General features: G+C 36.5%; 1 protein-coding gene across 5 annotated transcripts in view; it reads left to right on the top strand.

Moving 5' to 3' along the window:
• The window catches only part of BPTF (bromodomain PHD finger transcription factor), an 88,108-nt gene that overhangs the window by 42,713 nt on the left and 31,337 nt on the right, over positions 1–14,058 (top strand). For 3 of the 5 annotated variants that reach the window (XM_063293489.1, XM_063293491.1, XM_063293493.1), the window contains exons 11-17: positions 817–952; positions 2,062–2,313; positions 2,712–5,094; positions 6,286–6,410; positions 9,416–9,544; positions 9,648–9,798; positions 11,099–11,222. In XM_063293489.1, the coding sequence (XP_063149559.1) occupies positions 817–952; positions 2,062–2,313; positions 2,712–5,094; positions 6,286–6,410; positions 9,416–9,544; positions 9,648–9,798; positions 11,099–11,222 (3,300 nt within the window). The remainder of the gene's footprint in view (positions 1–816; positions 953–2,061; positions 2,314–2,711; positions 5,095–6,285; positions 6,411–9,415; positions 9,545–9,647; positions 9,799–11,098; positions 11,223–14,058) is intronic. The other 2 variants (XM_063293492.1, XM_063293494.1) reach the window with 1 other exon arrangement.

The raw sequence follows: 14,058 nt of genomic DNA on the forward strand, positions 1-14,058 counted from the left end.
TCTTGGATGCAGTTCATGTAGTACCATATTTTGTAGACCCAATCCTTGTTTAGCAACCACATGCCATTCCAGAGACTTTGTTGTTAAGCAAAATGGTCACTAAGTAAACACGTGACTGAGAGAAAGAGAGCAAAGATCACTGGTCGCTGCCATCTCATTCAGATAAAAGTTCTTCCATGCAGCTGCACCAGCATTACTCCGGCATGTGTTGTTGTCAGGCACATGAAATTTGGTCGTAAATGTGTGCATTGGTTGGAACATGAATTGTTTATTTCCATTTGTTACCATCGTATTTGCGAATGGTCACTAACCAAGGTAGTCGCTAAACGAGTGGGTGTATGGTTACCACTGAAACAGTGTTCAGTGCTAACACTCACAATATTCAGGAGAGGATATTCTTGGTCAATCCTTTTAGCAACATAATGAGAAGACAAAGGTTCAGTTTTAAATATCTTGCCAGTTATGGTTTGAGTTAATCAGAGTTGAGAACCTAAACATTGTTTGAACTTCCAAGGAAACCAAGGGAAAAGCAAGGTTTAGCATTACTTGTCTGCCTTTTTTCAAGTCATATGTCTGCTCCTACCTTCCTGGTATAGCAATCTCTGGCAATGAAGAATGGCTGTTAACTAAGGCACATGTATTCAGATGTTGCACCAGACCTTAGATAAACTTCCTTAAGTGTCACTTTGAGTGTTAGCTGAATTCATAAAGCAGAGGTGAGACAGGTTCATTAATTATTTAAAAGCCATATTTTTGTGTGTATAATGATGCAGATTCATATCAAAATTAAGCAAATACGTTTCAACCCTTCCATAGGTCTGGAAACAAAAAGGAGAAGAATATAGAGTAACAGGATATGGCGGATGGATATGGATTAGTAAAACGCATGTTCATAGATTTGTACCCAGATTACCTGGAAATACTAATGTCAGTTATAGAAAGTTGCTACTTGGTAAGTGTTGGAAATCATCATTGTTATTATTTCATTAAATTTATTATAGATGATCAGCAGACTCTGGGTGGCTGACAAAATATAGCTATGAATTTTGAAATATTATTTATTGCAAATGAAATTTAGAACATCAAACACCAGTTTTTACTATGCATTTTCAAGCAATGATGTAATATTATTTTAATTTCTTTCCAGTTATAGCAAGCATTTTAGGAGAAAATTTAAAAAATATATCTGTAAAATACTCTGTAGCTATCAATTAAATACTGGTGTTTGCATAAAATATTGCTGATTAGTCACATAAATACCTTAATTTTTGGTTTAATGCCAAGTTTCTATAGTTGGCCCATTTAACTTTATTAAATTTTGTAATTAAAGAGAAAAATGGTGGTTTTGGTAATGTATCCTAACCCCAATGTAATAGATACAAAGCTGTACAGAGCAGACTTTGACAAATAGGATGTTTCCATAGATGGGAGATCATTTTTATTGATTTCCCTCTTCCTGATATGACCAGAAAATCTGTTTTGGAAGGTTAGGGGGCCTTTTGGAATGGTGAGAAAGAATGGGCACTGCAGCAGAAGGAAAATGGACAAAATTACCTCTGTTTCTCCTAAGTGGGAACCTCTACAAGACCAGAATCCCTTTTGCAAACAAAGCAGCTTGTTTAAAATGTCATTTTATAATTGTTGCTACTGATACTGAAATAACAATCTGGTTTTATTGAGATAAAAATCTATGTAGTAATAGATAATACTTCTTAAAGTACTCTTGGTAATCAGGTTTAGTGAATTACATCTGTTGAGATCATGTTGGGAAATGGTCAGTAACATTTCTATTGAAGAAAATTGCATTTCAGGGAAAAAAAATAAGGTGCTATACTGTAATTGTAGTAGTCCTATTTCTAAATACAGTACTAGGCTTGGAGAGTGTGAGAAATAATAATCTTGAGTACTCTTAAAAGTTTTTCCTTTTATAGTGTATGCCTCTATGAGAGTCTTAGTATAAGACTCTCATAGAGGCAGACACTGTAAAAGGAAAACCTTTTAAGAGTATTCATACTGACAGATGATAAAAATCATATGAATATATATGTATTTCTTTATCAGGAAAGAACAATACTGCTATCACAGAAAAACAACATGAATTGGATAAAAGGAAAAATCCAGCAAAAGTAAAAGTAGAGCACTGTTGTTTGAAAGATAGAATAAAGAACTTCCGTGAACCACATAAAAAGGACCAAAAAGAAACTGAAAATTCTGAGACCACAAAGAAAAGTCAGACCAAGGAAGAAAATGAATTAAGTGAAGAAAAAGCTGAAATTGACAGACATTTTGAAAAATTGGATCATGCGAAGGAAGGTAATAAGCACTTTATCAATTTAAATAAACATTTAACCTTTCATGGGTTGAGCAAAATTTTATCTGGGTAACATTTCCTGAAAACAGTCTAGAGAAAATAATTATTCACTGGTAGAAACAAAGTACTTTATTATTTCCATAGTATATCTGCATATACTATTACAAAATAATATGTAATCAGTCACAGATTAGCCTTCCTCAGTCTGAACTCACTCCAAATGGGTGATCTCAGATTTCCAGGATTCTCCACCTAGCATGGCTGTTGTTGATGCTATACATAATGGTGGGAGTAAGTTACATAATTGGAATGTGCCCTGGTTAGGGAGCTCTGACTCAGGTTTGTCAGTATATATATTAATTGATAAAATGTCCTACTGATTAAAAATTATTCTTTATAGATGAAAAAGAAATCTGTGAAAATGATAAAGACATCAAGGAAGAACCTATGGAAGTAGATGAAATGAAAATGGATACTTCCACAAAATATGAAGAAACTCCAATCAGTGCAGATTTAATAAACGTTAGTGAAGGTTTTCACTTAAGGACATGTTACAAAAGGAAAGTTAAAACATCAAAATTAGATGGACTGCTTGAAAGAAGAGTAAAACAGTTTACACTAGAGGAAAAGCAACGATTGGAAAGAATTAAGCTTAAAGCTACTGCTAATTCCTCAGATTGTAAATCTCCGAGTCCACAAAGGAATACAGGCCTACTGTTAGCTAAGGCAGAAGATGGAAAACATATAGAATTAACTTCAGAAAAAAGAGTCCGTGTTTCAGGTGCAAATCAATCTGAAGATCCTGTTAAAGACTGTTTGTCACCTAACAATCTCCACTTCAATAAAACCAGTGAATCAGTCCAATCCCTATCTTGCTTGAATAGACCTTTAGAAGAAGAATCAGATCTCATTTCAGATCAGTGCTCAGATACTCAACGTTTGATAGCAATGAATGCTCATGAAAGTGTTTCTGAACCAGTGGATACAGAGAAAAATGAAGTGCTGAGTAAGCAGAATGATAATTCAACCATGGAACATTCTCAAGCAATAGACAATAAAGGATCAGCTAAATGCAGTGTGTTAGAGGACAGTGAAAAAAGTTCAGAGGAAACAAAGATCACAGAGCCTAAGTGTGAACATAATATACAGCCAGCGGGAATTGAACATAGCTGTGAAAAAGACACTGCATCTTTCATTAAGGAAGAAAGCCAACCATTAAGAACTGAAAACTGGGGCTGTGATTCTGAAGAAGCTGTTAATTTAGAGGATCATCATGCAGCAGTATCTCTGCAAGCAAATAACATAAATGCAAGTCTACTGAAAAGTGATGAAGATGCATCTGAACCAAAGATTGCATTAAATCCCAAGCGAACCCTTGAAGGCCTAAAATCATTGCATACTGAGCTGATTTCAGAAAAAGCATTTGAAGCCCAGATTCCTGACATGATAGGAGAAAATATTATTGATGAAATTACACATTCTAAAATTACGGAAACAAATGGTGAAAAGCTAGACCAGGCGAAGTGTGATCCTCCAACTTCCATAAGCAAGTGCTTTGATCAGATTAAGAGCATTGCTGATAAAAATAACAATAAAAATGGAGAACATGATGTCCAAATGGAAAGAGGGAAGTCAGCAGCATTTCAGATTAATGGAAAAGATGCTGATTTTAAAGTATTACCAAATGAAGAATGCTTAAAAAGAGAGGCACTTGAAGAAGCTGAGAGTAATATTGACTCTAAAGTCAATAATATTAATAAAAGCAATCTGCTAGGTAAATCATTTCCCTCTAATGAATCTGTAAAACCATTTATGAATGGAGATATTGCTGTGGAAGATGTGGATGATAGAAGAAATTCAGGCAATGAGTTTTCTTTACGGAGTTCTGTGGATCCAGACTGTGATTCTCGAGATGGTGTTTTACCTCAAGACAGTACATCTCAGTCTGCTCAAGATACTGGAAGAAAGCAGTGTTCTTCTGAAAGATCTAGTCCAGTTGATGATGCATCCATCCCAGCCTTCCATTCCTGTAATGAGAACAGTATATGTAGTGAAACAGAATGCATGGAAATTGAATCATCCTGTGTTAAGAAAGCTGCCCTCTCACCTGTAATTTCATGTGAAGAATCCAGTTTGAGTAATGACTTTGCTGATCAGAATGGACTGCAGACACATAGAGTTAAAAACATAAATGGAGAAAACGCAGTAAAAGCTGTTGTGACAGAAGTGACCACCACATCTACTGTTTCTACAGAATCAAAAACTATCTATAAAGTGTCAGAGCTATCAGCAATCAAGGAAGATAAAGAAAGTGTGGTGTCATCTACTGAAAATTGTTCCATATCCACTGTAACTACTACAACCACAACCACTGTAACAAAGCTTACCACTCCCACAACAGACAGCAGTACAGATGTTATTTCTGTAAAAGAACATAGTAAAACTGTAGTTACAACAACAGTGACTGATTCCTTGACAACACCAGTTGGAACATTGGTGACTTCTATGACAATCAGCAAGGAATATTCTACAAGGGACAAAGTGAAACTAATGAAATTTTCAAGACCTAAAAAAACTCGTTCTGGAACAGCATTGCCATCTTACAGAAAGTTTGTTACTAAAAGTAGTAAAAAGAGCATATTTGTTTTACCCAGTGATGACTTGAAGAAGCTGGCAAGAAAAGGAGGGATTAGAGAAGTTCCCTGTTTCAACTATACTGCTAAGCCTGCTTTGGACATCTGGCCATATCCATCCCCAAGACCAACTTTTGGTATCACTTGGAGGTACAATGTTATATCAATGTTATAAAATAATAACATTGAGTGGGAGAAGATTTTATTGTGCATACGCTGTAAATATATTATAATCCAGCACTTTAATTGTCATCACTTTAAAATCTTAATTGCTTATTATTTTGTCCCTTAGACACTGAATCTATATTTAACAGGAGAATAACATTCCTTGTATGTGTATTCAGAAAGAAAGGTTTCTCAGCTGCTATTCAGTCAGGGTATGGGAGCAGTATTGGGAGTGAAAGGGGACCTTCCACCTAATGCACATTTGTCAATTTTATGCATCTGATGTGCAGAGTGATGAAGAAGCAGGAGAGACTGCAGAGTGTATGCACTGTAAGGAATAAATATATTGAATAAATGCCCACTGAGACCAAAAACTTGAAACTAGAAGTATCCTGGAACCTTATCCCATCCTTTTTAACTTGAGCCTCTTAGAATGAATGCAGCCTAAAGAACTGAACACTGAAAAAAAATATTATTTTAAGATTATCCACAAGGTTGGGTGGAAAACTTTGGTTTCCAGCTCTGAGCTACAGAATTATTCCTCTTCCTTTCGTAATTGGTCCTGTGGCTGTGGTACATGGAATGATAGCAACTTCAGGAGGGCGACACATTTGTTAGGGCTAGACAAAAGGCTTTACGTAGTAAGTTTGCTTTATATTATTAAACAGGGCTCTGCTTGATAAACCTCATTGTAGCAGTAACCAAAGACTTAAAAGAGATTTCAAAATAAATTATTATTAGTATTATTTAGAGCTTACTAATACTAGAAACTTGAAATCATAAAAAATAATTTTCAGATTGCCATTGCAGAATAGTGTTTTTTCATAATTTACCTTCTTTGGTCAGCTTATCAAAGCTATCATGAGAATAGCTAATACCTTATTATTTGGTTTCAGTGGATAATTAAGACTGTAAAACTATACTTAGCTGACCTGCCATTCTAAAAATATTCTGTAACTTGGCATTTAAATGAGCAGAATTCAATATGTCGTAGCATAGGCCTATATAATCACTGCTAGTACTCTGTGTGTTTTTGTATATGAAAGTACACTCCATTTTTAACTATGATTGAAAGAAAAACAAAAATTTTATCCCAGGAGATCTATGACATTTAGGCTGTTTCCTTTAGGATAGTGGAGGTGGGCAGCCTATGATTTCCTTTTTGATTTTTTCCAGGTACCGACTTCAGACTGTAAAATCTTTGGCAGGGGTTAGCCTCATGTTGCGGTTACTCTGGGCATGCCTGAAGTGGGATGACATGGCTGCCAAACCCCCACCGGGAGGAGGAACTACACGCACAGGTAGGGTTAACTTTCAGAAATATGGATAATTAAACGTTCTTGCAAAATACGTAATATATTATGGGAACTAGAACTCTGAAATCAATTATTTCTAAGAAATTCTGTTTTTTTAACTGTTACTCAATTTATATTATGCTTTTTCTTCCCACTCAATATATCATATGCCTTGGATGAATATGAATGAAACTGAAATTAATTTCAGTCTATGATTTAACAGTAAACTGTGGTCACACTGCTAAGCATAAGCTAAGTGAATTTTACATAGCAATAAACCTGAATTTTGTTGTTGTTTAAGTAGGAGGATATTTGTTAAAAAGAAAATATGATACCCAGAGATGCCAACAACTTGTACTCTCTAGTATTACACGATGTCTGGATTCTGTTAGTTCAACAGAAAATTCAAAGCATGCTGACAGTGGTTTCAGAGTAATACATTCCCTGGTATAAGAAACAAACACAAGCATTTATTCTCTGGTCTTTGTGTGTTGCTGCACAAACTTTATTTATTTATTTTCTATCCCACCTTTATTATTTTTTATAAATAACTTGAGGCAGCAAACATACCTAATACTCCTTCCTCCTCCTATTTTCCCCACAACAACAACCCTGTGAGGTGAGTTGGGCTGAGAGAGAGGGACTGGCCCAAGATTACGCAGCCAGCTTTCACAGGCCCGCAACTAGGGTCGGTGTCACCCGGGGCAAACATGGATTCCGCGCCCCCATGGGTTGGTGAGGGAGGTGTTAGCAAGTTTTATTGTGGGAATTATTATAAGTGCCAGGAAACATTCAGTATACAAACACTATTGTTTCATTTTGGCGCCCCCCCCCCCCAGTTGGAGCCCTAGGCTTTCATGCCTAAGGCAGGACTAGAACTCACAGTCTCCTGGTTTCTAGCCCATTGCCTTAACCACTAGGCCAAATAAATGACTACATAGTTCATTTTACCATGGCTTTTCTGTGACATCTAAATTGGGAACTGGTTAAAGCATTTCCTATAAACTAGAACTGCAAATTGGTTTGCATTTCTGGTTTATAGCGAACCTTTAAGCTGCAGTTTACCAGTTGGGATACTATGAAACACTGGTTTTACAGACCTGGGAGCTGTCTTTGTTGCTGAGCTCGAAGGAAGAATAGCCAAGATGTTCATACTCATCTCCATAAAGGATTGCTTATTGGAACTTTATATCTGAATCCAATATAACTTGTAACTTTAATTTTAGCTGGTCAGGCTCATTTTTTATAAGTCTTTTGTTCATTCAGCATTGGGAGTTCAGCATAACATCATTCCCTGGAGACTAGATTTCCCCGTCCCTACTGGTTTTCTGTAAGGCCCTAAAGACTAGGTTTTGTTGCCAAGCTTGTGGCCCTGGGTATGTGGTTGAGCCAGTATCTTGGTTATGTAGACTGTGTTGTTGGTTTTATCTCAGCTCCTATATTTTATTTTATTATTTGTTTTATTATTTGTTTATTTATTTATTTATCTACCTATCTATCATCTATCTATTTATTTATTTATTTATTTAATGGTGTTTTTATCTGGTTTTTGTTCTCTGTCAGCTGCCCAGAGTCATATGTTTGAGATTGGGGGGGGGATCTCTCTCTCTCTCTCTCTCTCTCTCTCCCTATCTTATTATCCCCTCTCTCTGCTTATATTGACCCATAATTCTGGGGGCAAAAATTCAGTGATAACTTTTTATTATGGTCAGAAATATCATAAGCCTTTTTGTCATATTCCAGAGTTTCAGAGTATGCAAGACAGATGTCAATTTAAAAAGCAATCCTCAAAATAGATTTTTTAAAACCAGTGTAAGACTCCACATGTATAAACTGCTAGTAAGAGAATACTGCTTAATGTGGATTCGTTTTTAATATATTAGTCATTTAATTAGTAAATATGTCCTTCTTAACATCTTCAAGAAGATACTAAGAGAGGATATCGTGGAGTTTGGGGTTGACTCTTGATCATTGTCACTGAACTTTACCAGTCTCTTTCAACTGAAACCAAGGAGGTGGAAGACCAGAATGTTGTTTGGATGTGACAGTGTAAAAGGCATTTCCCTTTTACATTGTAAACAAGACTAGGAATATTTTACAATATTCCCTGATATTTTCTTGCCTCCAAATGCAGCAGGCTCCTATAGATTCCTTTTGACACAGATCTCAACTATTTGCTTTATAGAAGATTTTTGAAGTTAGATCAAGGGCTACCGAAGGCACATTTCAGAATTAGTCAATTACTCATTTTCTGGCTGGTAGAAAATACATTTCTGTTTCTCATTCATTTTAATGTTTTGTAGTTAGAAATTGTTAGTTAGAAATTTCCTGCCAACCTAGCAGTTCGAAAACACACAAATGTGAGTAGATTAATAGGTAGTGCTTCGGCGGGCAGGTAACGGCGTTCCGTGTAGTCATGCCAGCCACACAACCACGGAAGTGTCTTCGGACAAACGCCGGCTCTTCGGCTTTGAAATGGAGATGAGCACCGCCCCCTAGAGTCGGACACGACTGGACTTAATGTCAAGGGAAACCTTTACCTTTACCTAAATTAGAAATTGTAGTTGACTTTTCTTTTTGGTCTGTTCTGTTATTCTGTTTTTAATTATTCGTTAAAATTATGGTTATTTTGTATATTACCTTAAAGGCCTTGTGTTCAAAACATGCAGCTATTTTCATCAAATAAATATATGTATAAAATTCAGTGATATCAGTCACATTTCTGTCTTTCATTTCATTTTCATTATGGGGTTCACTTAATCAGTAACTTAAGCTTGATGTTACAAAGTTTTAAAGAGTACCCTGACATATTATACACTTCATTAAAACTTTTCTTAATTATGCTAATAATGGAAGTTAAATGTGAAGTGCCAGTGGGGTTTTTGTTTTTTTTTAACTTATGCTAAGACAAACTATATGTGCAGTTTTTAAACTGAAACTCCAGAATTTTAGCTAACATTTGTGGTAAGTTCTTTTGATGTTGAAATAAAAATGTTGAAATATGTCTGTAGAAACATCAGAAATGGAAATTACGACAACGGAAATAATCAAACGGAGAGATGTTGGACCGTATGGGATTCGATCAGAATACTGCATACGGAAAATTATTTGTCCTATTGGTGTTCCAGAGGCCCCAAAAGGTAAATATGTATATAAGATACACAAATAACCTAAAGAGATGAACATGACTTATGTTTATACTGATACTTAACTGAGCATTGATTGATGTTGCTTTCTTGTCAGAAACTCCAACCCCTCAGAGAAAAGGCCTTAGATCAAGTGCATTGAGGCCTAAAAGGCCAGAAACACCAAAGCAAACAGGACCAGTCATAATTGAAACCTGGGTAGCAGAGGAGGAATTGGAATTATGGGAGATAAAAGCATTTTCTGAAAGGTAAACTGACAATTGAAACCTGTTCTAGCTATACTGAGGTACATATTTAGGTGTATTCAAGTTACGCTAATTGATTTAGCAAACAAACTGAAATCTCAGAAAAATCATAGAACTGTAAGTGCAGTTCAGAAAATACAAACAGAAAAAAAAATCCTTGGTGCCACTGTTTCTTCATTTCAGTGAATGCTAAAAAAAAGCTGTTGAGGCTGTTAAACTGATTCCAGTTATTAAAACTTTACAATCCCTTTTCTTTCCTATTTCTTCATTTCTTTAATCCTTCTGCATAGCCATTATCTTCCTAGATTCTATATTGGGTTTTCTTTCCTTCATGATCCCCTCTTTCCCCAGCTTTCTGGTAATTCCACCCAGGTCCAAAATCTTGCTTAGTTTCCCCAGGTTTCCTTTTCTGTTTCTTTGTACTCAAGAAAATACAAACTTTGAAAAGTAGAAACTTTCCAAATTTCAGCATCTCTACCCTTTGCATTTATCTCATCATGATGATAGCATTTTGTATTTTTATATCCAATGCCTTTCTCTGTCTCTATTTCCTTCTCCACTTTGTGCTTCCTTTAGGAGTTGCTGGGCTTATTCTAGCACAAGGCAATCAAGGGCCTTCCAAATTTGCTGTACTATGAGTTCCGTAAGGCCTACCATAATAACAAAGCCAGCTGGTGCTAATCAGAATTGGTGCTTTAAGCCTCTGATGAATGCTCAGTTGCCTTCCTCTGACTCACGCAATTGACTACTTTAGGCACCTTTCTTCAGAGCTTTTTAGGATCTTTTTTGACCCCTACTGCACTCACTAAAGGTATATCATCCATAGAAGGTTTGTCATCAAATTGTTTAATCTAGCAACTAAAATAATTCAGCCAATGCTTGGTTTAAGCAGCAGGCAAATCAGAGATTTGCAGATTTCTTGAATTAAATTCAGAAGTTGTCCGCAATTGGGGCCAAAGGATATGAATGGAATTCTCCAATTCTCTTGACATTGGAATGGCACAGGAAGAGGGATTGGGGTCTGCATTGGGAAAATGTAATGAGACAGACATTCCTTTTTTCCCCCCAGCAGGAAGTGTTCATTAGATCCCAGTTTCCTCTAGACTTGCAGAGGATCAGGTCTAAGGCAACTCATAAAATACTTCAAAAGGAAGAATAATTTATGAAGTGGAGCATGTTGACACTGGACAATTTCAGGAACTTAGATGCAGCATACTAATAACCTGGAAATTGGTTCCCTTTATATAAAAATGTAATTCCTTTGTAATAGCCAATATTAATTATCTGTACCTCTCTTTTGCAGGGTGGAGAAAGAAAAGGCACAGGCAGTTGAACAACAGGCTAAGGTTAGTGAACAGAAGAAGGCAGAGGAATTCAAGGCTCAAATGGAGGCTCAACTCAAACAACAACGATTGGCTGCCCAGCAGGTGGGGTAGCCTTTTAGAAGTCCCACCTGTTAAAGTTTAAATTGTTTGCATTTGTGTGCAATTAGCAAATTAGCATGGAAGTGTGTCTTCCTTAAACATTTTCATATGAGTAAAAGTATGAAAATCCCTAGTGGAAGTCTAAATTGGTATATCAGATTTTTGTCATTTGTTGTACTACTTATGTTACACATTGTGTGGAATGTGGTGGCTTTTCCTCAGGGTTGTATGCCTCTCCAAATTTCTGTTGCAAAGCTATTAAGGTAGATGTTGACAGGATATCTAATTTGCCAAAGTCTGGTGAATGTAATTTTTGGCATTCTACCAAGTATGCAATCAGAAACACTTCCATGTTGGAATGGAAATGGAATTCTTAGTTAGATATATTTATATACCCATTGATACAGAATTAATTTGCTGTGAATGAGACATGCACACAAGGATGACATCTGTCTAGTAATTAACTCTGTCATTTTCCTAAATTTCTTTTAACAATTGCTTTCCCTCTTAACTTGTCATTGATTCTTGTTATTTCCATCTGCTGTTCCAAGTAAAATGCTCACTCAAATCAGCTTATGTATTAATATAAAATAAAACAGAGCATATGTTGCTGGGTTTGTATTCATGAACAAAACAAGCAACAATAGCAACAGCAAAATGAGAAATTGAATTGGAGAAAGATTAACTAGAACCCCCTCTTTTCATATGCTTTATTGACAAGTATGATATATCATAAAACAGTTCTTTTTATTTTAAACACTCTAGGAAAGTGTTCAGTCCCTACTTCTCTAGCAAAAATGCTATTCCATACCAACCTTTTAGATATATATTACAGTATAGCAGTACAAATATAACCATCTGTTCTTATGAATACAATAAAAGATTTAAGGCGTCAGAAACCACTCAATGTTAGGAGAGAATGGATCATTCTTGCATTTATATCCATACAGAAAAATACATACCAGGTTTTCAGAACTCTTTACATTTATTTACAAAATGGATTCATAATCCGTGTTGTGAAATGTATTTTGCTTGCTTGCTATGACTTGTATGCCACTTAATTCCTAATTGCTCTCAGTAGCTTACATCAAGCAGCAGCAGCAGCAACATTAAAACAAAATCATAATATTCTAAATAATAGTAAGTCAGCTTGATCAATGATTAGTATATTACATTAAAAATAATGTAAAAGTAAGGAAGGTAAAGTGTTCAGATTCGTGCCAGCTATTGCCTCAAACAATAAACCTCCCCCAAGTACAGCATCAAAGGAAAAGGAATTCTCATTGTCCCCAAATGTTTTCCTGAGAAGCTGCGTTTTCAAATCTCTTCAAAAATCCAACAGGGAGGGGGTTGTCCTGATATCAGGAGCAAGCTGTTCCAAACAAGGGGCACCATCATTGAAAAAGCTCAACTGCAGTGTCCTTGTGGAGGCATTCCCTTGAGAAGAGACGCTTAGAAGCCTTTTTTCCCAGCTCTTACTGGATGGACAGAGTTAATCTGGAGCTGGCAGTTTCAAAGGTATCAAGGCCCTGAGTTTCCAGATGGTCTTTATGGACAGCCCTATGTATAAATCATTGCGGTAATCTAGGTGACAAAGGCAGGACTGAATGTGCACTACGCCTCTTGATCCAAGAATGGCTGGAGTTGATGCATCAGATATAATTGTGGAAAAGTTCTCCTGGCTATTACTTTACCTGCTGTTGAAGCAGGAGCTGTGAGTCCAGGAAGGTCCCTCAGACTGCAAGTCGGCACTTTCTGGGACAGTACAACCTCCATCCAAAACTAATGCTAGATTGTTCCTAGATTGTTAACTTTCTAATACACAGCCACTACATCTTGCTAGGGTTGAGTTTGAACCTGTTTTTTCCTATCTAGATCCTAATACGTAGGCATCAGGTCAGTGCTTTGCTACATCTCTTGTCCAGTCAGGTGTAGAGATGCATAATGGGCTATTGTCTGCTTACTGATGAAACCTCATCCCATACTGATTGGTGGGGTAAACTCTCTGTTCCATACCTGGACCTGAATCCTGACTGAAAGAGATTCAGATAACCCATTTCATTTTAGGAGTCTCTGTAGCTGTATGCAGCTTTTCAGCAATGTTCCATAAAGATTGGAGCTAGGCCAACAGTTGTCTGAAATAGCTGGGTCAAGTGATGGCTTCTTTGGGAGGGAGTGTGCCATGTCTTCCACGGTGGGAGGGGAATGCCCTTCCCTTGTGGATGTGTTCACCATTTACCAAACCCATCCTTCTGTAATGTCTGTGGCAGTTTTCTCTAACCAGGTAGTGAAGGGGTCCAATCCACAAGTGACTGGATTGACAGCACAGAGAATTGTTTCAACTTCTTCAGGATCCATAGGTTCAAACTGATAACCTCACAGGATAAGGCCTCTGTCATCTCAGCTACCTAAAACTGCAGCTTTATCCAAAGTGCCTGAAGTATACAATAAAATAATATTACCTGATTAAAATCTTACATAATAACTGTAGACCCTGTTGTGTTGAAAAAAAAGTAGTATCAAATAAGGATTATTTTTTTTTAGAATATGACTCCAGCACTTAAAAAAAGCACTTTCAATTCAATACTTAAATATTTTACTTTCACATTCATAATAAAGACTTTGTAGAGTGTTCCAAGCACTGCATATACAATGGGTTGGATCCAGGGCCACCACATTGTGGAATCTGGTGAATTGGATGTTCTGTGGAAGAATTCTCCCCTCTCAAGTAAAAGGTGCCACTAGAGCTGAATACTGCCAGTCCATGCAAAAGAGGACCCCCAATACAGAACCTTAAAAGTTAACAGAGGTGCTCTCTTTCCTCATCCACTCTTTCCTA

This window comes from Candoia aspera, chromosome 2 (genome assembly GCF_035149785.1).
Source record: "Candoia aspera isolate rCanAsp1 chromosome 2, rCanAsp1.hap2, whole genome shotgun sequence".
Classification (NCBI taxonomy): domain Eukaryota; kingdom Metazoa; phylum Chordata; class Lepidosauria; order Squamata; family Boidae; genus Candoia; species Candoia aspera.